This window comes from Pelodiscus sinensis, chromosome 1, assembly GCF_049634645.1.
Source record: "Pelodiscus sinensis isolate JC-2024 chromosome 1, ASM4963464v1, whole genome shotgun sequence".
In the NCBI taxonomy this organism is placed as follows: domain Eukaryota; kingdom Metazoa; phylum Chordata; order Testudines; family Trionychidae; genus Pelodiscus; species Pelodiscus sinensis.
Window position 1 is genome coordinate 23,146,906 of NC_134711.1, and position 24,061 is coordinate 23,170,966.

A 24,061-nucleotide genomic window follows, 5' to 3' on the forward strand; every position below is an offset into this window, starting at 1 on the left:
CCCTGAGGTCCTCCCAAACTTCTCATCCCCCTCCCCATCCCAGAGCGGGATGTCATGTGCCCATACTAAGAACATAAGAACGGCCATACTGGGTCAGACCAAAGGTCCATCTAGCCCAGTATCCTGCCTGCTGACAGTGGCCAGTACCAGATGCCCCAGAGGGAGGGAACATACCAGGTAATCATCATGTGATCCCTCTTTTCATCCATTTCCAGAGAAACAGGCTAGGGACACCATTTTTACCCATACTGGCTAATAGTCATTGATGGATCTAACCTCCATGAATTTATCTAGCTCTTTTTTGAACCCTGTTAAAGTCCTAGAATTCTCTACATCCTCTGGCAAGAAGTTTCATAGGTTGGCTGTGCACTGAGTGAAGAAAAACTTCCTTTTGTTTTAAACCTGTTGCCTGTTAATTTCATCTGGTGACCTCTAGTTCTTACATTGTGGGAATATGTAAATAACTTTTCCTTATTCACTTTTTCCACACCAGTCATGTTATAGACCTTTATGATAACTCCCCTTAGTCTCCTCTTTTCTAAGCTGAAAAGTCCAAGTCTTTTTAATCTTTCTTCATAATGGACCTGTTCCAACCCCCTAATTGTTGCCCTTTACTGAACCTTTTCCAATGCCAATATATCTTTTTTCGCGATCGGGTGACTACATCTCAACGCAGTATTCAAGAGGTGGGTGTACCATGGTTTTATATTTTCTAGCCCTTTTTTAATGATTCCTAACATTCTGTTTGCTTTTTTTGGCTGCTGCTGCACATTGGGTGGATGTTTTCAGAGAACTATCTACAATGACTCTAAGATCTCTCTCGAAGATATAGTTGGGATTGTTTTTTCTAATGGGTATTACTTTACATTTATCAACATTAAATTTCATTTCCATTGTGTTGCCCAGTCACTTAGTCTGGGGAGATCATTTTGAAGCTTTTCACAGTCTGCTTCAGTCTTAACTATCTTGAGCAGTTTGGTATCATCTGCAAATTTTGTCACCTCACTATTTACCCCTTTCTCTAGATCACTTATAAATAAGTTGAATAGGACTGATCCCAGGACAGACCGTTAGAACCCTACTGGTTACCTCTCTCCATTCTGAAAACTTACCATTTTTTCCTACACTTTGTTTTCTGTCTTTTTAACCAGTTATCAGTCCATGAAAGGACCTTTCCTCCTATCAATTTAGAAATTGAACAAGTATTCTAAAATAGAATCTCAGCTCCTGGGATATGGTTTTATTAATATATGTTAGAGCCAAGTATATGCTAAGGAAGTTGTCTACACTTGTCAGGATCTCATGAGGTTCTACAAGTAGTCCTTCTTCCCTTGGTCCAGAGTTCACAACATTCCTCTTCCCAGCCCTAAACTGCAGAGATTTGATCATGCAAGAGGAGAATCATGTACTCCCAGTCAAATCATCTGACCCTGGACTACCCTGAGTAGGATCTGTGTGATCTTTTCGTACTGTTTAGTTAACCACAACATTAAAATGGGTTCAAGTCTAATTTCCTCCTAATGCCTGATATGTTCTCACATTAGGGCTACATCTAGACTGGCATGATTTTCCGCAAATGCTTTTAACGGAAAAGTTTTTCCGTTAAAAGCATTTGCGGAAAAGAGCGTCTAGATTGGCACAGACGCTTTTGCGCAAAAGCACTTTTTGCAGAAAGGCGTCCATGCCAATCTAGATGTGGTTTTGCGCAAGAAAGCCCTGATCGTCATATTCGCCATCGGGGCTTTTTTGCACAAAACAGTTTTTAGCTGTCTACATTGGCCCTCTTGCGCAAATACATTTGTGCAAATACATTTGCGCAAGAGGGCTTTTTCCCGAACGGGAGCAGCATAGTATTTGCGGAATCATAGAACTGGAAGAGACCTCAGAAGGTCATCAAGTCCAGCCCCCTGCTCTAGGCAGGACCAATTCCAACTAAATCAACCCGGCCAGGGCTTTGTCAAGCCGAGACTTAAACACCTCTAGGGATGGAGACTCCACTACTTCCCTAGGTTACCCATTCCAGTGCTTCACCAACTTCCCAGTGAAATAGTTTTTCCTAATATCCAACCTGGACCTCTCCCACCACAACTTGAGACCATTCCTCCTTGTTCTGCCATCTGTCACTACTGAGAACAGCCTCTCTCCATCCTCTTTGGAACCTCCCTTCAGGAAGTTGAAGGCTGCTATCAAATCCCCCCTCAGTCTTCGCTTCTGCAGACTAAACAGACCCAAGTCCCTCAGCCTCTCCTCATAAGTCATATTCTCCAGCCCCCTAATCATTTTGGTTGCCCTCCGCTGGACCCTCTCCAATGCGTCCACATCCTTTTTGTAGTGGGGGGCCCAGAACTGGACACGATACTCCAGATGCTGCCTCACCAAAGCCGAATAAAGGGGAATGATGACATCTCTGGATCTGCTGGCAATGCTCCTCTTAATGCAACCTAATATGCCGTTAGCCTTCTTGGCTACAAGGGCACACTGTTGACTCATATCTAGCGTCTCATCCACTGTAACCCCCAGGACCTTTTCTGCAGAACTACTACTTAACCGGTTGGTCCCCAGCTTGTAACTATGCTTGGGATTCTTCCGTCCCAAGTGCAGGACTCTACACTTGTCCTTGTTGAACCTCATCAGATTTCTTGTGGCCCAATCCTCCAATTTGTCTAAGTCATTCTGTACCCTATCTACCTCTCCCCCCAACTTAGTGTCATCCGCAAGCTTGCTGAGGGTGCAATCCATCCCCTCATCCTGATCATTAAGATATTGAACAAAACCGGTCCTAGAACTGAACCTTGGGTCACTCCGCTAGAAACCGACCGCCATTCTGACATCAAGCCATTGATTACTACCCGCTGGGCCTGGCCTTCTAGCCATCTTTCTATCCATCTTACTGTCCATTTATCCAATCCACAATCCCTTAACTTGCTGGCAAGAATATTGTGGGAGACCGTATCAAAAGCCTTGCTAAAGTCAAGTTATATAACATCCACTGACTTCCCCATGTCCACCGAGCCAGTTACCTCATCATAGAAGCTAATCAGATTGGTCAGGCACGACTTGCCCTTTGTGAATCTATGCTGACTATTCCTAATCACTTTCCTCTCATCCAAGTGCCTCAATATGGATTCCTTAAGGATCCCTTCCATGATTTTTCCAGGAACCGAGGTAAGAGTGACCGGCCTATAGTTCCCTGGATCATCCTTCTTCCCTTTTTTGAAGATGGGCACTACATTTGCCTTTTTCCAGTCATCCGGGATTTCGCTCGATCTCCACAACTTTTCAAAGATAATAGCCAAAGGCTACACAATGACATTTGCCAACTCCCTCAGTACCCTCGGATGCACTAAGTCCGGACCCATGGATTTATGTACGTTTAGCTTTTCTAAATTGCTCCTAACCTGTTCTTTACCCACCACGGGCTGTCCATCTTCATCCCATCTTGTGTCACTTGGCGCAGAAGTCCAGGAGCCGACCTTATCCGTGAATACAGAGGCAAAGAAAACATTGAGTACTTCAGCTTTCCCCACATCATCTGTCACTAGGTTACCTCCTTCATCCATTAGGGGCCGCACACCCTCTCTGATCACCTTCTTCTTGTTAACATGCCTGTAGAAACCTTTCTTGTTATCCTTCACATCCTTAGCCAGTCGCAATTCCATTTGCGCTTTCGCCTTCCTGATAACCCCCTGGCATTCTCGAGCTATACCTTTAAACTCCTCCCTGGTCATTTGTCCAAGTTTCCACTCTTTGTAAGCTTCCTTTTTGTGCTTAAGTTCACCAAGGATTTCCCCTGTAAGCCAGTCCGGTCTCCTACCATGTTTGCCTCTCTTGCTACGTGTCGGGATGGTTTCTTTCTGTGCCTTCAATAAGGCTTCTTTAAAATACTGCCAGCTGTCCTGGACTCCTTTCCCCTTCATGTTAACATCCCAGGGGATTCTGCCCATCAGATCTCTGAGGGAGTCAAAATCTGCTTTTTTGAAGTCCAAGGTGTGTATTTTATTACTCTTTTTTCTTCCTTTGGTCAGGATCCTGAAATCTACCATCTCATGATCACTGCTTCCCAGGTTGTCACCCACCTCCACTTCCCCCATTAGTTCCTCCCTGTTTGTGAGCAGAAGGTCAAGCTGCGCACGGCCCCTGGTCGGGTCCTTCAGCACCTGTGTCAGGAAGTTATCCCCAACATTCTCCAAAAACTTCCTGGATTACCTGTGTACTGCCGTATAGGTTTCCCAGCAGATGCCAGGGTGATTAAAGTCCCCCACGAGAACCAGGGCCTGCGATCTGGAAGCTTCGCTCAGTTGTCCGAAGAAAGCCTCATCTACCTCACCCACCTGATTCGGTGGCCTGTAGCAAACACCAACCACAACATCAATGCTGTTGTTTGCTCCTTTAAACTTAACCCATAGACTCTCAACAGGTTTTTCTCCCTCTTTATACTGGAGTTCAGAGCAATCGTAGTGCTCTCTTACATATAGTGCAACTCCTCCTCCTTTTCTCCCCTGCCTGTTGTTCCTGAACAGTCTATACCCTTCCATGACAGCGCTCCAGTCATGCGAGTCATCCCACCAAGTCTCTGTTATCCCAATTAAATCATGTTTCTTGGTCTGGGCCAGGGCCTCCAGTTCTTCCTGTTTGTTGCCCAGGCTTCTCGCATTAGTGTACAAACACTTCAGGTAACCAGTTGATCATCCTATCTTCTCCATTCGAAACATGGGTCCTCCTTTCTTGCCCCTTCCTCTCTGCATTTCTTCCCGGTATCCGACTTTCCCACTCCCCTCAGGGTTTTGGTCACCGTCCCCCGACGAACCTAGTTTAAAGCCCTCCTCACTAGATTTGCAAGCCTGCCTGCGAAGATGCTCCTTCCTCTCTTCGTTAGGTGGATCCCATCTCTTCCTAACAATCCTTGCGCCCAGAACAGAGTCCCATGGTTGAAGAAACCAAAGCCCTCTCTGCGACACCATCTGCGCAACCACGCATTTATGTCCTCAATTTGACGATCCCTGCCCAGTCCTTTCCCTTCAACAGGGAGGATGGAGGAGAATACCACTTGCTCTCCAAATTCTTGGATCCTTCTTCCTAGAGCTACATAATCCGCAGTAACACGCTCAAGATCATTCTTGGCCGTATCATTAGTTCCCATGTGGAGAAGCAGGAAGGGGTAGCGATCCGAAGGTTTGATCAGCTTGGTAAGCCTCTCAGTGACATCCTGAATGCGAGCTCCCGGTAAGCAGCACACCTCTCGAGATTCCAGGTCCGGACGGCAGAGGGATGGCTCAGCCCTCTTAGGAGGGAGTCCCCGATCACCACCACCCGTCGTTTCCTTTTGGGCGTGGTGACCATGGAACCCCCATCCGTAGGACTACACATCCCATGCCTTCCAATAGATGGTGCTCCCTTCTGGTTTCTTCCTTGTGAGGTCCCTTCCAGAGCTTTCAGCACTGCAGAGCCTGTGGAGAGAGCTTGAAAGCGATTGCTTACCTCTATAGCATCGGGGGATTCCCGTGCTGGCCTTTTTCCCCTTCTAGAAGTTACATGCTGCCAGTTCTCTTCTTGGTCATGTACTGCCCTCTCTGGCTCTTCTGCCTGCCGTGCTTGAAGGATTAAATGCTGCCTTCTATCGAGGAAGTCTTCATCCTCTCTGATCAAGCGTAGGGTCGACACTTGGGCCTCCAGTCCTCTAATTTTTTCTTCCAAAATGTCGACCAGCTTGCACTTGGTGCAGATGAAATCTGTTCTTTCTTCCGGGAGGAAGACAAACATGGCACATGCTGTGCAGGTAACAACAGCAGACCCATCACCAACCATCGCTGCTGTCCTGGAAAAGGGATTTAAAAAGAAAGGCAAGAGAACCTCCCGCCCTTCCGAACTCCCTCTCAAAACTCCCCGTTAGCACTCATCTGTTTGCAAGCTCCTTGGTCACTTGCCCACTGCCTTATAAAGCCCCTCCCCCTACCAAGGCTCAGCCAATCAGCAGAGGCTTTTAGAATTCAAACTTTAATTAGAAGCCAACAGTTTCCACCTGCCATGAGATCGTCAGTGTTCTTGCGCAAATTCAGCTGGTAAGTTTCTCCGCAAAAGCAGGTGCTTTTGCAGAAAAACTTGCCAGTCTAGATGCAGCTTAGGAGTTTCTTGTATTTAGGCTTTTTGACTTGATTGTTTTAATTCATTTCTAAGCTGCTTTTTTGCTTGCACAATCTAGCACTCAATTCCATTTAATCAAAGTGATCAATATGAAAAGTTATTGTCTCACATTTTCCTTCTGTTGATATCATTGAGGCTAGTGAGACATTACATTTTAGTAAGATTTGCTCAGTCATTTTCCTCCCTGGCCATTTGTATTCCATGAGAGTTGTTTGCAAGTACAGGTGAACTTGCTGTGCTTCACTGGAGACTAGGATTTTAAAATATCAGCTGTCCACTGGCTTGGATTTAAATGGTTGGCATCCTCCAGAGTTTACCAATTAAATCCTGGTCTAATAAAATACAAGCCTACTTGTCCTCCTTGTTTGAGTGTATTGTTGGAAGCCCTTGAAGCAGTATTAAAACAGATTATCCATGTTGGAAACTAGGTTCCACCCATACAAAATTCCTTCCTATCTTAATGAAAGTGCTGTAATCTAGCATAAATCACTTAATTGCTTATTTTTGTGTATGAAAATACTACTTATCAAATGTCCTGAAAACTTCAGAATTGCCTGCTTGCATTGCTTTAGGAAGCTTACAGTTGGAAGGGGGGACCATACAGGAATGATCCCCTCTTTTAATATACAGGCAGTCCCTGGGTTGTCAGTCCGACTTAAGTCGGACCCCTAGTTACAAACTGGAGGGGGGGGGGGGCGCAGCTAGTGCGGGGTGCCTCTCCACTGTCGCCGCCTTTGGCGGCGCGGGGGGCGCTTCCCCCCTGCAGACCAGGGAGACGTGGAGCTAGTGCCCCCCCCAGCAGACCAGGCTTTTCTCGCCGCGGAGGACGCGGGCGGCGGCGCGTCTCGGTGGTCCCACTGCCCGCGTCCTCCGCGGCGAGAAAAGCCACTCTGCGTCTCCCTGGTCTGCTGGGGGCGGGGCGCAGCTAATGTGCTCCCCCCTCCCAGCAGACCAGGCGTTTCTCGCCGACGCCTGGGACAGAGCAGCTGGGGTGCTGCCGGGTTGGTCCCCGCAGCGCCGAGGTGCGGCGCTGCGGGGACCTACCCGGCAGCGCCCCAGCTGCTCTGTCCCAGGTGTCCAGATTCAGCCACTGTTGAAACTGACCAGCGGCTGATTCCAGGAAGCCCGGGGCAGAGCAGCTCTGCCTCGGGCTTCCTGTAGTCAGCCGCTGGTCAGTTTCAGCAACGGCTGACTTGGGAACACCTGGGGCAGAGCAGCTGGGGTGCTGCCAGGTTGGTCCAGTAGCGCCGAGGAGTGGCACTGCGGGACCAACCCAACAGCACCCCAGCTGCTCTGCCCCAGGCGTCCCCAAGAGTAGCTGGGGTGCTGCTGGGTTGGTCCTGCTGCACCAAGGGTTGGCGCTACCAGACCAACCCAGCAGCACTCCAGCTGCTCTGCCCCAGGCGTGTCCGATTCAGCCGCTGCTGGTCAGTTTCAACAGCGGCTAAATCTGGACGCCAGTTCCGACTTACATACAAATTCAACTTAAGAACAAACCTATGGTCCCTATCTTGTACGTAACCCGGGGACTGCCTGTACTTTTAAAAAAGGATTTTTACCTGAGTAACATCTTTCTCAGGATATATGCCTAGTAATTCACTGAAGGGTGGCACCTGAGGTCTCTTGTTAGTAACAGTCTGGTCTTACACATACTTTGCAATGATTATTATGAGGTGACAAACCTCCTGCTGAAAGGAGTATTTCCAAGGTAACAGACACCTCTCTGGCCGTTTGGTTATTGTGTGTTGTATGCAAATAAACATTTATTAAGCTACCTGCAAAATGAGAGCAGGACTAAAGACAAAGGATGGAACTGGTTTATCTTGGAGTGTAGGGAATGACAAACGCAATAAATCTGAAGCAAAACTGGTAAGCTTGGGTGTACTGTTTCTGTAGATGCAGCAAAATAATGCGAGTGGAGTGGGGACAGAATACTCCAGGGAGACACTTGGTGGGTTGGATATGGCAATCACTAACCTGTAAAATAACAGCAAGGCCTGCAAAGCCTAGGGAGGAATACTTGTGTGGCCTATAGCTGGTCGTGTTGGGGAGCTTGACCTATGGTAGGCATAGACAAAGCTGCCTCGTGCAACAGGCTGGTGGTAGAGAGGAACCTTACAACCCTGTGGCTGTCTCTAGACTGGCAAGTTTTTCCGCAAAACCTTGGCTCCACCTGAATTTCAAAGTGGCAGTGCTGCTTGACACCATCAGCTAGGGACTCCCCAGTTGACCCCAGGCTCCATGCGGCATTGCTGCTTTTAAATACCTCCACTTCTCCCCCCCGCCTTGCTGTCTCTATCTGATAAAGGCAGGGGAGGGCGACTAGTTGACTATCTGATAAGCATTTGCTTATCGGATAGTCGACTAGTCCTTTACATCCCTATTGTAAGCATCCTCCTTCTTCAGTCCCTCAAGACCTAACATTTGCACTTCTTTGAGACTTGTTCCTCTTGAGACATCATTAGTTTGGTGACTTCTGTGGTGTTTGTCAGAAGTGAGTTTACTTTTTGTCTTGTCTTGTCTTGTCTTTTTTTTTTTAACCTTATTCCTTAATCCTGTGTCATGTTAGTTCTGTGTGGCAACCAAATAGCACTAGTTATTTCTTTAAAAAAAAAAAGTGTATGGCAGATGTTAATGTAAACTTATTTGAATTAGCGCAGTTTTATTTTTATTTAGTTTCTCTTTAGGAAAATAGAAGTGTGAAACACATTGTTTTCATGGAAAATTAGCATGGGAAGAGACTTCAGAAAGTCATCTAGTCCAATGCCCTGCTCAAAGCAGAGCTAACCCCAATTAAATCAGCCCAGCCAGGTTTGTTAAGCTTGCCCTTAAAAACTTCTGAGGATGGAAATTCTATAACCTCCATAGGTAACCCATTCCAGTGCTTCACCACCCTCATCATGAAATAGTTTTCCCTAATAACCAACCTAGCCTTCTTGCACAGCAACTTGAGACCATTGCTTCTTGTTCCATCATCTGCTACCATTGAGAACAGCTTAGCTTCATCTCTTTAGAATCTCCCTTCAAGTACTTGATGGTTGCTACCAAAGCCCCCTTCTTTCTTCTTTTCTGCAGCCTAAATAAGCCCAGTTATCTCAGCCTCTCCTCATAAGTCATGTGTTCCAGCCCCCAAATCATTTTTGTTGCCCTCCACTGGACTCTGTCCAATTTGTCCACATCCTTTCTTTAGTAAGGGGCCTCAAACTGGGTGCAATAGTATATATGAGGCCTCGCCAATGGTGAAAGAGGGTGGTAATAATTTCCCTCAATCTGCTGCCAGTGCTCCCAATAATGGAGTGCAATATGCTGTTAGCCTTCTTGGCAGGAAGGTCACGCTGTTGACTCATATCCAGCTTCTCATTCACTGTAATACTCAGGTTCTTTTCTGCACAACTGCTACTTAGCCAGTTGTTCCCCAACCTGTGGTAGAGCAGGGGATTCTTTCTCGGAAGTGCAGGACTCAGCACTTGCCATGGAACCTCATCAGATTTCTTCTGGCTCAATCCTCCAATTGTCTGGGTAACTCTGGACCCTATTCTCTCCAGTGTGTCTGTGTCACCCATGACTTTACTGAAGGTGCAGTGCATCCTATCATCCAGCTCAGTAATGAAGATGTTGAACAAAACCAACTACAGACCGACCGCTGGGCCACTCTGCTTCATACCAACTGCCAACTAAACATCTAACTCTTGATCGCTACCCACTGAACCCGACAATCTATCCAGCTTTCTATCCACTTTATGGCCCATTCGTCTAATCCATAATTCTTTAATTTGTTGGCAAGAATACTATGGGAAACTATATCAAATGCTTTGCAAACGTCAAGGTATATCATGTCCTCTGCTTTCCCCATATCCATCCAGCTAGTTATCTCCTCACAGAAGGCAATCAAGTTGGTCAAGCAGTTCTTTCCCTTGATGAATCTATGCTACTGTTCCTGATGATCTTCTTCTCCAGTTGTTTGAAAATGGATTCCTCTAGGACCTGCTCTGTGATTTTTTTCCATTGACTGACTGAGTTTTCAAAGTTTTCAGAGCCAATGGCTCTGCAGCCATTTCCATCAGCCAACACTCTCAGCATCCTCTGATGTATCAGATCCGTTCCCAAGGACATGTGCATGTCCATCTCTTCTAAGTAGTCCTTAAATTATTCTTCTACAACTGAGAGCTGTTCATCTCCTCCCCATACTTTGTTGCCCAGTGTAGCATTCTGGGAACTGACCTTGTCGATGAAGAACGAGGCAAAAAAAACATTGGTTTGTTTAATTACAGAATTTTAGCATGCCTTGTTCTAAATTGGCTAATATGCAGGAGACTTTGGCCTGAGTAAAAACTGCAGGAAATAGTCCTTCGATAATAATCTGCAAATTCGAGTTAAAGGCCTACTTCATCTAGCCCCAGGATGCAATGCGAACAAGCCCAAATGTTCATCCTTTTTTAAATATTACTATTGTATATTTAGAACTCAATGCTTATTTCATTTTTCTGCAGTTAATTGTTTCACCCATCCATTGGTTCTACCCTAAAGAATGAAATAATAGTATGGCATAAGTCTGAATTTGTGAGCCAAACATGTTTGTTTTCTTTGCATGCCTTTAGTATGCTTTTCATGAATAAGTAGATCCAAAGGTAGCTTCATATGTTTTCTAGTTAGGTTGGGAGCCAGGAATGCCTGAGGAGGAGATTAAAAGAGAGGGGAGTAAGAAATCTTGGTGGGTCTTTCATTACATAGTGATACTTCTATCTCAGCAGAAGCTGCCTGTTCTGAATAAGTGTAGTAAATATATCATTTGCTGAGGAAGGGGTGATAGAAAAGATTATCACAAATATGAAAGATAATTACACCCACTTCTATTTGAGACTTACTTGTTCTCAAGCTTTTGACCTTAATCTTCTTCCCCCTAACATGCTGGATGTTTTACTAAGTCTCTGTCTCCTGGCTAATCTTTATCAGTAGAAAGGGAAATGGGTAAAACTTGGCAGTTGAATAATTTTTGCCCTGAGTCCTAAAATCTACAACTTCTATCAATGAAAATTAGCAAGTGACTTTCTAATGGCTGATCTCTACAACAGTGCAACATTTTAACACAAGTTTGGCATTATTGGAAACCCAGTTATTACAGGTTTTCAAGTGAGATCAGCCACAAAATATTGGTATTAAAATGGTATTTGGTATTTTTTTTACTTTAAAAAAGAATTGTATTTCCACATTTAAGGTAGTGACACCATTTGTCTCCAAAATAGTTGCTTTCACAAGATGAAAGCTGAGCAGAGTGATCCATCTTTGTATATCTTGAATCAGAAAGAAAAATTAGTTTGGTTTTTGCCACAGTTGAAAGATGTGTACTTCAAAACTATTTACCACGCTCGGCAGTCTTCCAGAAGAAGCTCAAGAAGTGGAATTGCTGAGGATTGCAAATCAAGGCTGATTTGTGTAGTTTGAAAAAAAAAATAAACAGAACCTGGAACTAAACTATTTTGATTCATATATATGTTTTTTTTTTTCAGAGCCATAACATCTGTGTAGAAACTAAAGGAGGCAAAGTGATCTGTTTGGGAACTCTTCATGGAAATGCAGATATTCATGCAGCAAAGAAAAGTGTAAGCAAAAAGTGAAGTCCTCCCTTGTTATACTTCAGATTGTCTAATGTAATATAGGTAAATGCTGAGAAATGTTTATATATTGCAACTTGATTCTGATCAGCTAATCTTCATCTCATCTCATTCTTACCCTGCCTGCCGGTTGTCTTTTCCATATATTTATGTCTTGTTCACAGCAGAGGGGTGTAAATTCTTATGCATTCAGTGCAGTGGTAGGCAACCTGTGGTCTGTTGGGGTTCTGTGTGTGGCCAAGACATTTTGTCATTTTGTTTACCATAGGTTGCCAGATTCCACTGGTTTCTGTCCACATACATTTTTTTTTCCTACTGCTAACGTGATATGCATGCAAAGCAAGGGCATGTGAAGTGAGATGCATGCTGATTGCACACAACAATTGACACTGAGAGCTGCACGCTCCCTGTGTATCCAATCAGAGCGCTGCTATGGTTAAATCAATTCCACAAATTCTAGGTTCGCAAGCACAGTTAGCAGAACTACCCTCTCTCAGGAGACCGTCTTGGTTATGACCACTCATGTGGCCCACTCACTAGCCTAGATTGCCCATCACTACTCTAATGTATTGGGCACTGACTGACTGACTGTGTGGACTCAGCTGATGTGCAGTAAAAGGACAGTGTACCTTAAACTAGTTCTGTTTTGAGATAGGAATACATTAACGCAGTTGTCTCCAACCTTTTTACACCCAAGTTCACTTTTTAAAACTCAGAACAAGCAAAGATCTACCGCCCTATCCTTCCCCCAAGACCCCACCTCTTCCTTGAAGCCCCATCCTCTCTATTCTCCTCCTCTTCATCACTTGCTGTCCGCAGCCCTTATACACTCTACACTGCCACTTTTTCCCCCCGATTCTTCTGTAGGAAGAGGTTTTTCCAACATTTGGCCTGTCTAGACTGGACCAATTGTCAGAAAAAAACCTTCTTTTGGAAGCCGGAATATAGGGGTTACTGAAAGAGCATGTTTGCTCTTCCACTAGAAAAACAGAAGAACAAATGCATCCCTAGATGGGAAAGAGTTTTTCTGGGATATCTCTAGAATCCTGGAAAAACTCTTGCAGTCTAGCTGTACCCTCACTGGGTTGAGACAGGATGTGTGGGCTCTGGGGCAGGAAAGAGGGATTTGAGTGTGGGAAGGGGTGAGAGGTGCAAGCTCTGGGAGGAAATTTGAATGCCGGAGGAGGTGGAGAAGGGGACACTGGCTCAGGGAGGGAGCTCCAGGCTGGGAAGTGTTGGGGTCAGATGGAAGGTTGGGATACTAAGCAAGCCACAGGCTTGTGGATGTGAGGGTGCAGGAATTTGGGTTTGGGTATGTGAGGGGCATAGGGCAGGGGTTCCAGTGTATGATAGACTCAGATCTAGGGTCTGGGGGGGTGCAGGAATGTTGTTATGCTGCTGCTGGATGGAGTCTTGGCTCCAATTAGGGGTTTGTTGGCCAGGCTTCATTTTTAAATAAAAGACTGTCAAACACAAAAAGTTTCTGCATTGTCTTTATTTATGAGAAGGGCGGGGAATCTGTTTTGAGTCAGGGGTCACTGACTCACAGAAAAGTCAGTTGGGGCCACACAAGGGAGATGCAAAAACCCCCCAAACCAAAACAAAAAAAAAACAACCAAAAATCTCCGCCCCCTCCTTCCCCCCCAAGCCTCACTAATGTGGCCCCAACTGTGCTGGTGGGAGCAGGGGACATGGTACTGGGGAAGGGTGCTAGTGGGTGCTGGGACAGGGTTCTGGAGTGGGGGCAGGGTGCCGGTGGGGGCAGGGAGTCCCCAGCACATCCCTCCTCCCAGGACTCCTTTGTCACCCTCCCCCCCCTCCCTCCCCGCACCCTCTCATCGTGGAGCAGGAAAACCCCAGCGCACGCCGTCTCTGGGGCCAACTCCTCCTTCCTGCAGGGAAGGGTGCACCTGGGCTGAACACCCCGGCCAGCTGGCTGGGCAGCTCCTCCTCTTTGCTCCAGCCCAGCTGGATTAAAGGCTAGAATTCAGGATTTCTTACTTTGTCTTTATAAAAAGTACTAAAAGATTTATCCAGCGTTGTTTGGGTCCTTAGCTGAATTATTTTTTTTATTTTCTTCATTTAAATCATTGCTCTGGAGTGGGGCTGCGGATGAAGGGTTTGGTATTCAGGCTGCCCCTGGACAACCCCAGCCCTCTCTCACTGAAGCAGCTGGGGCCAGGTGAGAAGTTCCTCTCCAGGGCTGCTACAGCTGCAGAGGGCACAGCTGGAGGAGGAGTGCATGTGCATGTCCTCTGGCTGGGGGACTGACAGACATATATTTGAGAGAGTTTAGTAGATAGCTGTACCTTTCTCCACCCTTGCCTCCGGCTGCCCCAGTGAGAAAGGGACAGCTATCTACTATATATTTGTAGCTGTTCTGGTTCCAGTCTCTGGCCCTTTGCTGCCCCCCTGTGGTCATTATATAGTATAACTGTCCCTGCTTTCCATCTTATATGCCTTGCTGCACCCATATGGTTGTTATTTAGCAGAGCCCTCTCTTTCTGTTCTATAAGAAATAATCCTATCCCAGGCACATCTCATTTTCCTGGCACAACCAAACCCTTACCTTGCTTTAAGTTATGATGGGAAACTGTATATCGAATTTGGTGGTTCTAGCTCTTACAAGTTAGGAGGAGTTCTTGAACAAACAGACCTACAAACTCTCTCAAATATATAGTAGGTGTCAGTTAATTTAATACATTAAGATTCAAATTTGATATCTTAGTGATAAGACTGCTTTTTGTATCTTTGACTATTTAACTTGCTCCATTTTAAAGTTTGCATATGAGGTCAATCTATAAATGTAAATTCTACCATAGTGGATTTAAATGCTAGTTTTTATTAATATTAAAAATAAAAATCAGTCTCCTTTTATTTTAACATAGGAACAAATTAACTATGGAATAAGTAGATGCAACTCTGTCAGTTCCAGCTTAGTTGTGCTTACTTATATTAGGGTGAAATGGTCCAGTGTTTTCAAATATGAGTGCCTAAAATTGTCATCTGAATTGATATTTAAGCTCCAAATTAAAAGTGTTTTGATATTTGAAAATGCTGAGCACCCACAGCTTCCACTGAAGTTAAGGAGAGTTGAGCATTTCTGAAAATCAGATAAAGTATTTGTCAGGGGAGAGCAATAATTTTTGATGGGAGGCTACTCCAAGAATTTCGTAAGTGGTCATAGGCCATGCTCTTTCATGATATTAATGGAGGAGGTGCGGGTTTGAGGATGGAGGTTGGGTGCAGAAAGAAGCTGGGAGTGAGGGGTGGAGGGTGAAGAGGGTTTGGGTTACATGGGGTTACCTGGGAGGATATCAGCCAGCAACCTAACAGGCTTCTTGTCTGCCGCATCCCCCACGTGTACAATAATCAAAACTAAAGCAAAAAATGGCTTGTATGTTTCTGGAAAGTTGTTTGGGTAAAATGCTTAATGGGCAAATGTAATGTAATAATAATCATATGGTATGAACTGAAAATGCAAACTAGTTTTAAGATAGAAATAATTCATATGTTCCAGCAGATGGCATCATAAGGCAGGTTTCATGCCATTGTACTTTGTTTGCCTTCAGTATTCTGTACTGCTTCCACTCCATGGACCAGATGTGGGCCCGTGCTTCAGTGGTACAAAGGGGCTCTAAATCTGTCCTAGACAGCTGAGAACTCTGTCACCTCAGCCTGGCTTTTTAGCATACTGTATTCTGGGAGAAGGATGCAGCTTGACTTTACTATGGCGCTGTCATAATCCTTAGCTAATGTCATTGTTCTTCTGAGGCCAGGTTAAAGCACTTCCGAGGCCTCTGACAGTGTAGGAGGCTGAGGGAGTAACAAAGATAGTTTACAACTACCATGGCCCCTATCGTCGTTTTCCTGTGCTAAGATCACCTGGGCCTCACTTGAGGGGATTGGGACCCTTGCATTTTCATACGGAGTAAGATTCACTATAGTATTAGGGGACCTATGCCAAAGCAGAGTTGCTTGTTTTATAACATGCCAGCTTTGGCTCTCTTCTCATATATGTTGGTGTAAACTGGGATTAATATAAGTAAGTCATTTGTCATCATCTATTCTCATTTACATCCACGAATTCAGTAGAATTACTCCAAATTTACCCTGCTGTAACTGAGAATATAATTTGTCTCTGGAGTTACTGGCTTTACAGTGTTGTGCCTGATTCCCCTCTGATACATTAATATTTCATGTGTTAGCCTGTAGTGACAATTCATGTCATGTTCCATCTAAAGTTACTGTAATACAATTGGTGCATTTCAACCTTGGAAATGTTACTATTTTTTACATCAATGGTGTACTAAAATATAACTTTGAAGCAATAAAACATTCAAATAATTTCATACAGCTTTTAGTATTTGGAAATATATTTTCTTAAATGCCTGTAATATAGCTGAGGACTTCTCTGCTCAGTAACGCCTTTGTAAATCCACAGTAACTTACAGAGGTCGTCAGTAGAGTTACTATGAATTTACAGCTGTGACACTGGAAAAAGAATTTGGTTGATCATGTTTATCTACAGAGTAACATTTCTTAATGAAGTATTTGGGCAGCCAGTTTTTAGAGCGATATTCAGCTTTTCTCAAATAGCAGTTTCTGTTAGTAATCAGGCTGCATTTAATCTGCCATGTGTGCTGCTGTTACACTTTTGTTCCATTAGTGGTAGTCATCATTATGTGGTTATGGGTTTGTCAGCATTTACATTATAAACCAGGAATGTGAGGGGTTTCTAGCTATTCTCTGTAATTTCTTCTGGGCTGAAATTGGACACCAAGATTTCAGCTACAAAAAAGGAGTTGTTTTCTAAAACATTGGACAAAAATGAAGAAATGGTCAAGGTGCTTATAAAACAAAGAATGAGAGCAAAAAATAAAAAAGAAAGTATGGTTTGCTTCTTCATGATTTTTTTATTTAAACTTGGAAACTAAGACAGTATTACACATTTGTCCTAAAAATTTGCCTAGTCAGGAAATCTACTCACTCCCATTTACTATACTGAACTGATGAATGAATGAATGGTATTTTACTTGCCCACCTAAAGAAAACTGACTCTGCATATAGGTGAAATGAGGCAAGGCTGAATTAATGCATCTAAAAAAGTATAACTGAGTCCAAAAAAAAATTGGTAAGTTCATGGAGGATGTGGCCATTTAGAATGGCTACTAGTCTCAAGAATTTCTTGTAGGCTGACTGGTGAAAACATCCCACTTACTTCAATGGGGAGTCATTAGCTAATTTACACTGCTAGGATCTTGTATAACATTTACTTAATAAAAAACTAGTCATACTCTGACAAAAATCCGTACAAGATAAACAATTCAACACTAAAAATATACCTAGTCACATGAAGTTAATGACCCATGATGATAAACGTGGTATAGATTGTACTTCCCTTAACTGTGGTCTTGCATGGACCTTGGATGTTCGTGGACCACAGAGCCCAGGAAAAGGGAAGTCTGGCAGCGGCTCAGGAGTGCATTAGGGGACACCACCAACCCACTGTGTGTTGCGGGGGGAGGACAGGAGGCAGAGTAGCGAGTTCTGGCCCCGGCAGCATCCAGGAAGCTCTGTTCCTGGTCGTGGAGCTCCAGCCCTAGCCCTACACCCCAGCCCTGACTGTGCAACTCCAGCCCCAGCCACGGAGCCAGATGGCTACAAGCTATGCCCTGGCCACATAAACAGGTGGCTGAACAGTTCAGGACCTGGCTGAGAGCTCCGGCCATGAAACCAGGCAGCTGTGGGGCTCCAGCCGTGGGTGCTCTGCCTTAGCAGCAGCAAGCCGGCAGCATCTAGAGAGCCCTGGGGGGACTCAGGCAGCAGCGGGGACAGGCTAGAGCCCTATCCCGGTGACAGCACAGGCCAGGAGGGGAGGGACCTTCTCTGGTGCAGCAAATCCCCTCATTTGGGACCAGTCAGATCCCAAGGGTCCCAGGCCAGCAAGGTCCAATCTGTATTTCACACCTCTCTGAACTTTCAGGCTTTCTTTGCATATTTAAGAAAGCAGCTTTGCAGCAGTTTACGCTCAGGCTCTGTGCTTAGTAGGATGTCATTTCCCTAAAATTTTGCTGCCTATATTTCTGTTCCACTGATATTAACAATGATATTGTCTAATGTAGCTAGGGTTTCAGCTGACCACCAATATTTTAAACATGATGTCCTGTTCTGAGACTGTCAATGATCTGATGCTTAAAATGCCCAGGGCCACTAGCAGTTTTCCTTCTAAGATTTTCCAACCATGAGCTGAGTAAGTTTTGGCTTGTGCACCAATATTGAGGTCATGTGCGCTGGTCTGAATGTGTGCCATTGTGGCACCCAATTTATTAGCACATGTTCCCGACTGCTGGAGCAGACCTCCCCCCCCCCCCCCCCATGAGTCAGGTCCCATCCCCCCTGCCATGTGGCAGCCACGGCCACCGGAGCAGGCCTCTCTGCCACACAGCTGCAACAGGTCCTGGGTCCCCTACCCCTGAGGCTCCTTCACTATGCCATCTCAGCTCGGCTTGCTTACTGGAGCAAACACCTGCCATTTGAGAGTTGCTGCACTGCTCTCCAGAGGAGGTGGGCAGGGGAAGATTTTTTGTGCATGGCGCACCTTTGCAGGAACTCTGGCCACCAGTGCTTTGGCTGCACTAGCACTGCAACATCAAGAAACGAAGGCATAGCTACACTACAGAATTCAAGTATCAGAGGGGTAGCCGTGTTAGTCTGAATCTGTCAAAGCAGCGAGGAGTCCTGTGGCACCTCATAGACTAACAGAAGTGTTTGAACAGAATTCAATTGACTTAAGTTTTGTCAATGATTGTAAGGTGGTATAATTACATCACTTGTGCATGTCCATGCAACTCTGCTTCTGTCAGTGGAGTGCACCTGCAGTTGATGCTTTTGCATCAACATAGAGAATGTTCATGTCAGTCTCCCACCATGCGCCAGTCCCCATCCTCTACCATTGGGAGGTCTGGGAACCGACTGCGGTGCATCACAGTCCTATGATGCAGTTCTTTCTGTCCCAAATCATTCCATAGGCTTCCACCTTTGTTTCCTGCCTTTTATTAAACAACCCTATGTAAACTATGCACCTGCCACCTCTGCTTGAAAGCATGGATCCTGACCTGCTGACCAATCTGGCGATCAGCATTATGAACACAATGTGGCTGGTTCCGATATATTTCATGAGCTATGAAACAGAAAGTGAATCCATGGTGCCTGTCTTTCTGTGTGCCATGTAAAAAAAAATTAAGATTGTTGCTGGCATTCATGGGATAGCTGTACATAGTGAACTGTCAATACTGGGTTTGGGAAACAAGCACTGAGCAGTGGGGTCATGTCGTGATGCATGCAAGGGATGATAAGCGGTAGCTGCAGAACTTTAGGATGCACAAATATACCTTTGTGGAACTGTGTGGGGAGGTCACCCCAGCACTGTGACTCAAGGACACTGGATTGAGAGCTGCCCCCGCTATGGGAAAGTGAGTGGCGTTTGCCGTGTGAAAGCTGGCAACTGCAAACTGCTACCAGTCAGTCACAAATCAGGGTGGAGGTGGAAACTTAATTGTCTCCTGCTATAAAGGATTGTGACTGTCAGTTATATGCTGGAAATACTGTCAAAAATACTGTCAAGCTGGAAGACTTCTTACTCTGACTTCTGTAACTAGTGATGGGGGAGGGATAGCTTGCTGAACCCAGGGTTGTGAGTTCAATCCTTGAGGAGGCCATTTAGTTAGAGTTTTGGGGCAAAAAAATCTGTCAGGGATGGGACTTGGTCTTGCTGTGAAGGCAGGGGGTTGGGACTCCATGGGTCAGTTCTAGGAGATAGGCAATCTCCATTCATTTAACCATCATTGTACAAGGAATAAGGGAAGTCAGAGGAAGAGTGCTCTGCTTCTAAATAAGTGCTGTGTAGACACTCCCTATTTCAAAATAAGCTACACAACTGACACAGCTCAATTTGCGTATCTTATTTCGAGTTAAGTCCTGCAGTATAAACACACCCTGGGTAAATGCATATCATGTAATTCTGTTTTCTCTCAGAAGGTCTTGGCATGTTTCCATAGTGCTTATTTTAGCTTGTTTCTCTTACAGAGTGTGAATATAGAGAAACTACAGGGGACATCTATTAACATTTCTACTGAAGATGGTTTATTGAAAACCAAATATCTGTATGCAGAATCTTCATTTCTGTCTTCAAGAGGTGGTGATATTCTACTGGGAAGTATTCATGGTAAGACAGGAAAGGCAAAATACAGTCTGGAATTTAGCAGACGTGCAGTATCTTTAGTGTAAATTATAAAAAGAAAATGACTGCTCCCTTGAGACTAGGGCCCTAAGTAATCAATTGCAGACACAGCAGCTGAACAAACCAGACTCTCAAATAGTTTAACACTAGCAGATGCTAAAATGATGAGATCACCATATACAAGACAAGTTAATTAGTTTTTCTGCTGTAAATGAAATTTGTATTTTAAAGATACTTCCATAAGTAAGCTTGTTATAGTAAGGAAAAAATCATATAAAGAATAAACATTCTACATTTTTAGGGATATAAATTAACAACTTATTACAGAATTAAATAGTGGAAAATACAACAAACAAAAGGAACATCAGTGATAAAACTATACTTCATTTTAAAACATCTGGTGTTTTTTTCTCTTTACAGAAATCAAAAGGGTTAACCTGTTTAACAAGACTTTTGGGAACAATTTGGTTATGATGACTTAAAATGATACTATTTTTATTAGAAGTGTTTTCTGCAAGTTTGTGCTGGCGCCCTGTATATCTAGAACACTGCCAATTTATAAATTATCAGGTCAAATGTTATATTTTTCCCCAAATGTTTTTCATCCAGGATTGGAAGGATAGCTAATATGGGTCTTTTCATATTAGTAATAGTGGTGGTTGAAACTTGTACCTGAGTCATACTTCCCCAGAATTCCCCTTGAGCACCTCATCTCCTCTGTGTTCTTGATGTGTTTGTAGTGATTTTTGCAGCTGAGTTAGACCAATGGAAGCATGTACCAGCAGTGGAAAATTACATATGCTGGTGGCTATAGGTCACCAAAAGAACTTTCTGTAATTCCAGAGATTGCAGATTTTTACCTCACATCAGAAATGCTGCATCTCCCTCTGCTCTTTATAAAAAAGCCAATTCCTTTGTCAGTTATAGACAGTGGAAAATGGACTATTGTCAGGGGGTAGTTGTATTAATCTCTATCTGCAAAATCAACAAGGAATCCTGTGGCACTTTAAAGACTAATAGATTTATTTGGGCATAAGCTTTTGTGAGTAAACGCGTTGTCTCCATGCATCTGAAAAAGTGATTTTTATTTACTCGCAAAAGCTTGTGCCCAAATAAATCTGTTCCTAGTTGGAACATGGATTGATAAACTTTCTGACTGAAGTTCCAGGTTTTATAATGGAACCAGCCTTTGCAACAGATGAGGCATAAATCAATTTAATTACATAAGTACTATATTTAGTTGCTGTCCAGTACATTAAGCCAATATGATGACTTTTACTAAGTAGTCTTCTAAGAACTCGAAGTTCTTAAGGTGGAACAGGGCTTGGGTCTCCAGGAATAGTTTATTTTGGCTGTTTTGACCCAAAATTGAAACAGTAACAACCATACATGGAGGTAAATCACTTTCACAATCCACATATTAAAAACTGTGTTGTAATTTTAGTCAGAAACAGCATGCATGCAAATAGAGCTGTATCCAGGTTAAACAAATAGCTCTTACCTAACTTCATACTTATTTTCATAAAGCTCTACATTACATGTTTGTAGCACTCTTAATACTTGCTCTTTTAACAATTATTTGTAAAATGTTGCTTTTGACTAAGTTCATTGAGTGCTTTGCCTTTTTATAGAACAGTACTATTTTGTGAGCACAGCAGACAAGGGAATATTCATGTTTATATACTGCATATGTTATAACACACATTTTTAACCTGATGGTGAAACATTAAGGCAAATCTTATTTTGAAATAATATATTCCTCTATTTTAGTAATAACACCCAAGATTATAAAAAATGATAGTTTTAACATTCAACTGTATTGCGTTTTTTTTGCCACTTGTTCACTTTTGTATTTCCCTTCATCTGAAAATTGTCATTAGTTATTTTTATTTTTAGTTCTAATAAATGTTGCTTCCTGGGACTCCTGACTAACACAAAACTGCAACATTTAGATTGCAAACCCATTGGGGTATTTGTCACTGGTACTTTATAACTAACATATATGGCAAATATCTCTGGCCTGGCTCCAATTAAGATGACTATGTTTACTCTTACCAGGATAAAATAGGGTAAAAGGGAATTATAAAACCTTAAAAATGCTGGCCTAGAGAAGGAGAGGAATAATGAAGGGGGTTGAGTAAGTAGCCGAGGACTTCCTGGTGAGTGTCAGTGAGCAGTGATGGGGATTCAGGGATGGAGCCCGAGAGCTCACTTCAGTAGAACACACTGTTTCCCCCAACTCAGGGGTGGTGATTACTGGGCTGAGTGAAACCCATTAAAGCTTGCAAGGAAAGATAAAGTTTGGGTAAGGGGAAATGTATTTAGGCCTTATTTTGTTTTATCTATTTGCTGTGCTTACTGTGTAGGTAGAGTGAGTAAATAATTATTTGTTTTGAAGAAGTTGGTTTCGAGTCACTTTAATCAGCTGCTATCATAGGCTTCTGGAGGTTGCAGGTGCTAAACCCAGTTGAACCTGGTGGGTAAATGCAGATGGTAAAGAGCAGCTCTGCAGCTTAGAGATCCAGTTTACATGTGATAAAATCACATAGTTAGTCCCAGAGACAGAGTTATAAAGGTGGCAACAACTCACCAACAGGATGCATTTGAGAGAGACTAAAAGGAATCTAAGTGCAGCTTGCCTTGTAATCATGACAACCAGCCTCAACCTGATTTAAATAAATAATTTTTAAATCAAGTAATTTAAATTATTGAAATTCTCCAGAATTTAAACTGCAATGTCATGGCCTGTCATGGTTTGCTTTATCTGATAGACTCTACCTGAACACATTGCATTAAAAAGCAACAGTATTAAACTATTTCAGAGTACCTATACTTGGTAGGAGTTAGCATGTAATGTAGACTCAGACTTTCAGTCCAGAAGGGACAATAGTGATAATTTAATCTGATCTCCTGCATATTGTAGGTCACAGAAACTTCACCTACCCACTTCTGTAATAGACTCCTAATCTCAGACTGAGTTGCATGATTTAAAAACTTCAAGTTACAGAGGAAGCATCATTTAACTTTAGTTTAAACCTGCAAGTCACCTGTATCCTAAGGTGCAGAAAAAGATGAAAAATCCTCAGTCTCTGAAATCTGACCTTGGGGGAAAATTCCTTCCCTATTCTAAATATGGCAATAAGGTAGACATTGAGCATGTGGGCAAAACCAAACATCTAGACACCTAGAAAAGAATTCTCTATAGTAACTCAGAGCCCTCCCCATCTAATGTCCCATAACTGGATACTGGGAATATTTGCTGCTAATAGTCACAGATCATCTATATGCCATTGTAGGCAGTCTCATCATACTACCCCCCCCCCCCAATAAAATGTTCAGGCTCAATCTTGAAGCCTGTTAGTTTTGATTTTTTTTTTATTTTTTGTTGTTGTTTTTTTTTTTTGCCCCCAATGCTGTTCCAAAATTTAATTTCTCTGAGGCTACGTCCACATTACGTGTTTTGCTGGAAGAGGCAATGCAAATGAAGTGCTGATTAGCATTTTGTGGTGCTTCATTTGCATAATCTATTCTGATCCGTTTTTGTGCAAAAACAAGCAGTATGGATGTTTCCGTTTTGTGCAAAAACCCCTTCACTGACATATGTCTGAATAGCATCAACTTCCCAATAGAAAACCAAATTCAGAAGGAATGCTGGAAACTCTGTTCCTTCCTGTGCATCCTCATGTGCCTTGTCCCCCGATGGGCCTAAAACAGTCAGGAATTCAGAGGAGCATCAATAAAATAAAAGAGAAACATGATGCCATTGTTCACATCCCTAAAGCTACATCTTGAGTTTGTCCTCAAGCTGACCTTTTACCCTGAGACAATATCTATAGATAAACAAAACTTAGGAATGTAGGAAAAGGTTCTAATTAATGTTGAGGGAAAACAGAAATAATCAAAACTTTAAGTCACCATCATCAATGATCTATTAAAGCTGGTAGAGTGCAGTATTTGTAGTACTTCCCCACAACAGCACATCCAATAGTGCAGATTAAACAAACCAATATTTAACTATAGTCGGTATCTGTATCTGCTCCCTCTCTGATGTATCCAGACTCCAGGA

General features: G+C 43.5%; 1 protein-coding gene across 4 annotated transcripts in view; it reads left to right on the forward strand.

Annotated features, from left to right (window-relative positions):
• FAM185A (family with sequence similarity 185 member A) overlaps positions 1 to 24,061 on the forward strand; it is an 85,937-nt gene that overhangs the window by 5,105 nt on the left and 56,771 nt on the right. For all 4 annotated transcript variants that reach the window (XM_075926844.1, XM_075926832.1, XM_075926836.1 and 1 more), the window contains exons 3-4: positions 11,649 to 11,741; positions 19,842 to 19,980. In XM_075926844.1, coding sequence (XP_075782959.1) covers positions 11,649 to 11,741; positions 19,842 to 19,980 — 232 coding nt within the window. The remainder of the gene's footprint in view (positions 1 to 11,648; positions 11,742 to 19,841; positions 19,981 to 24,061) is intronic.